This window comes from Coenobita brevimanus, chromosome 72, assembly GCF_032717465.1.
Source record: "Coenobita brevimanus isolate Jiangsu-jjx chromosome 72, ASM3271746v2, whole genome shotgun sequence".
Taxonomy (NCBI): Eukaryota; Metazoa; Arthropoda; class Malacostraca; order Decapoda; family Coenobitidae; genus Coenobita; species Coenobita brevimanus.
In genome coordinates, this window is record NC_137025.1 from 15726336 (window position 1) to 15729810 (window position 3475).

The 3475-nt window shown below is 45.7% G+C and overlaps 2 protein-coding genes across 2 annotated transcripts; both read left to right on the top strand.

The window, feature by feature from the left end:
- The first annotated feature begins 212 nt into the window (after positions 1-212).
- On the top strand, positions 213-1241 carry LOC145407055 (uncharacterized). The gene has a single exon (XM_080278078.1). It carries the CDS (start codon positions 213-215, stop codon positions 1239-1241), a length of 1029 nt encoding a protein of 342 aa, XP_080134204.1.
- Positions 1242-1255: 14 nt separating this feature from the next.
- On the top strand, positions 1256-2560 carry LOC145407056 (uncharacterized). The gene has a single exon (XM_080278079.1). The coding sequence runs from the start codon at positions 1256-1258 to the stop codon at positions 2558-2560; it is 1305 nt and encodes a 434-aa protein (XP_080134205.1).
- The last annotated feature ends 915 nt before the right edge of the window (positions 2561-3475 follow it).

The following is a 3475-nucleotide window of genomic DNA, read 5'->3' on the forward strand; positions in this document are numbered from 1 at the left end:
CAAGAAACGTGTCCCTTTCCACCTTAAACAGTGAGACAGATGCAGACGCAGCGATAGTTTCTTTAGAACTGAGGGGTGCAGGTTGCAAGAATAAGCTACTAAGCCTACCAGAAGTGCTTGCAGTAAAAAAGATCCCTGATCTTCAAGACAGTATAGCTGTTCCAAAGGACTTTGAGCAGTGGGAGCACTTGCGCGATCTTGACGTTCCCCACATGACCAACCTCTGCGTTGAAATGATTATTGGTCAGAACTATCCAGAGATCTTAGTACCACTAGAGGTAAGACGTGGTCGAGATGACGATCTTTACGCTATCCGCACAAAACTAGGTTGGATGGTTAACGGGCCAGTGAATAAAAACTTTCAAGGAGAAAAGGTCCTCTGCAACTACATTAATTCCATGAGAGTGCCGGAAACAAGCCTAGAGACTCAAGTGGGAAGGTTCTGGGCAGTAGATGGAGGTCAACAGTTAGAGGAGAAGCCCGCAATGTCTACAGAGGACCAAAAGGTTTTGGATCTTTGGGCTCGATCCGTTGTGTTAAAAAACGGTCATTATGAATTACCAATACCGTTCAGGTCCAACCCGCCTGGACTGCACGATAATCGTAATATGGCAGAGAAGCGCCTTCGGGCCCTCAAGCGACGCTTAGCTAAGGATGATAGTCTTCTGGAGAGCTACAGGTCTGAAGTGAGCAACTTAGTGGCTAAAGGACATGCTGAACGGGTGCCTGAAGAAGAAATCAGTTCCTTCCCGTGGATGACTTGGTATCTGCCTATGTTTAATGTGAAACATCCCAGTAAACCTGAAAAATTCAGATTAGTGTTTGACTGTGCAGCTGAGTCCCAGGGATATTCACTCAACAAGTACATATATAAGGGACCGGATCTCACGAATAAACTGCTTGGTGTGTTGCCTAGATTCAGGCAGGAGAAGATAGCTATTATGGCAGATGTTGAGTCCATGTTCCATCAAGTACGTGTCACACCAGAACACAGGAACGTGTTAAGGTTCCTTTGGTGGACAGACGAAGACATTGCACAGAAGTCTCAAGTCTACAGGATGACTGCACATTTGTTTGGTGGAGTTTGGAGTCCAAGTTGTGCAGGGTTTGCATTTCGTCGCACAGCACTTGATCAGTCCAGTAGATTTAGCTCGTTAGCTGTGAACACTGTGTTGGATAACTTTTATGCAGACGATTGTTTGAAGTCTGTAAGTTCTGAGGATGTAGCAGTGACTCAGTGACTGAACTTTGTCAGATGCTGTCGTGTGGAGGCTTTCGTTTGACAAAATGGATGAGCAACAGCAAACGAGTGCTCAGCTCAATACCCACAGAAGAACGAGCCAAAGAAGTGAAAATCATGAACCTTGATCAAGATATTCTACCAGTTGAACGTGCATTGGGTCTTGAATGGAACACTGAAGATGACAAATTGGGTATCAGAACAAAACCGAAGAGGAAGGAAAGCACGAAGCGAGGATTGCTTAGTGTGTTGAGTTCTGTATACGCTCCTTTAGGTCTTGTTTCTCCCTTTGTGTTGGTAGCTAAGAAGATATTTCAGGATGAGTGCAGAGTAGGTAAAGGTTGGGACGATGAGTTGACTCCACACAGCAAACAATGGTGGGAAAGGTGGTTGGAAGACCTGCCAGGATTAGAAGAATTTGGAGTTGGTCGCTGTATCATACCACCAGACTTTGGTACGGTCATTAGTTATCAGCTGCATCATTTCTTTGATGCCTCCAAGGAGCCATATGGAGCTGTGAGTTATGTGAGAATAAAGAATGAAGCAGGAAGAATCCACTGTACCTTGTTAACAGCCAAATCTAGGCTGGCACCAATGAAGCAGTTAACAGTCCCTAGATTGGAACTCCTGGCAGCAGTAGTAGCAGTAAAATTGGACACTACACTGCGTCAAGAGATGGAAGTAAAGCTCCAAGAATCTGTCTTCTGGACTGATAGTATGATTGTTCTCCAGTACATTAAGAATGAGTCTAAGAGGTTTCACACCTTTGTTTCCAACAGAGTGGCAGCAATTCACAGTGGATCACGTGCCGTACAGTGGAGGCACGTGAGCACGAGGCTGAATCCTGCTGATGATGCGTCACGAGAGCTGACTGGAAATGAAATGATCACCAATGCAAGATGGAAACAGGGGCCGGAGTTCCTCTGGCAAGAAGAAGTAAAGTGGCCAGGGTGCCCTGAAGAAAATCCTGAAATCTTGAACAACGACAAAGAAGTGAAACAGATCCCGACAGCATTAACAGTATCTCAGGTCACTGAGAGTGCAACTGACAGGCTAATAGGAAACTTCTCAAGCTGGTTCCGTATGAAGAAGATTGTAGCATGGATCCGTCGGTTCGGAGCATGGCTTAAAGAAAGAAAACCTGCTTCATGGTGCCTGAAGGGCAAGGATCTTGAAATTACAGACTTGGAAGGAGCTGGGAACGCTATACTTAGGTACATCCAGAGAAAACATTATGGTGCCGAGATACAAGCTCTTAGAGCACAAGGACGTGTGCCCTCAAATAGTCCAGTCTACCGCTTAGGAACCCTATATGCATGATGACGACCTGCTGAGAGTAAGAGGTCGCCTTCATATGGCACCACTCACTGAAGACGCAAGGCATCCAGTGATATTGCCACGACAACACCATGTAGCAGAGCTAATTGTTAGGGAAGCTCACAAGAATACAGGGCACGCCGGGTGAGAACATGTTGCAGCAGCTGTCCGGCAGTGCTACTGGATACCCAAATTGCGGCCACTGATTAGTCAAGTAACAAGAAATTGCATCACTTGTAGGAGAAGTAGAGGACCGATGGGTTCACAGCAAATGGCCCAGCTACCTTAGGAGAGAGTGACTCCTAACAAGCCTGCCTTCTCGTATGTGGGGATAGATTGTTTTGGGCCCTTCCTAGTGAAGAGAGGCTGGTCTCAGGAAAAGAGATACGGCTGTATCTTTACATCCTTAACAGTGCGAGCCGTACACATTGAAAAGCTGAACTCACTTAATGCAGATTCCTTCATAAATGCTTTAGTCAGATTTATGGCGAGGAGAGGAGCTCCCGAAAAGATTCGTTCAGACAATGGTACTAACTTTATTGGGGCTCAGAGAGAGATAAGAGAAGCCCTGAATCAGTGGAATGAGTCAAACAAAGTAAAGGATCAGCTTCTTCTCAAGCACATCAAGTGGGAGTTCAACCCTCCTGCAGCTTCACATGTGGGAGAGATATGGGAGAGACAGATAAGAACTATAAGAAAGTTCATGACTGTCATCCTAAGGAATCAGGTTCTTGACAACAGTAGGCCCTTAACACCTGTGTCAGATGATCCCAAAGATCTAGAGGCTTTGACCCCAAATCACTTGCTCTTGCTCCGTCCAGGTCATGTTGCTCCACTGGGTAAAACGTGCAAGCAGGATTTGTATGGTAAAAGATGGAGACATATTCAATTTATAGCTGATCATTTCTGGAAACGATG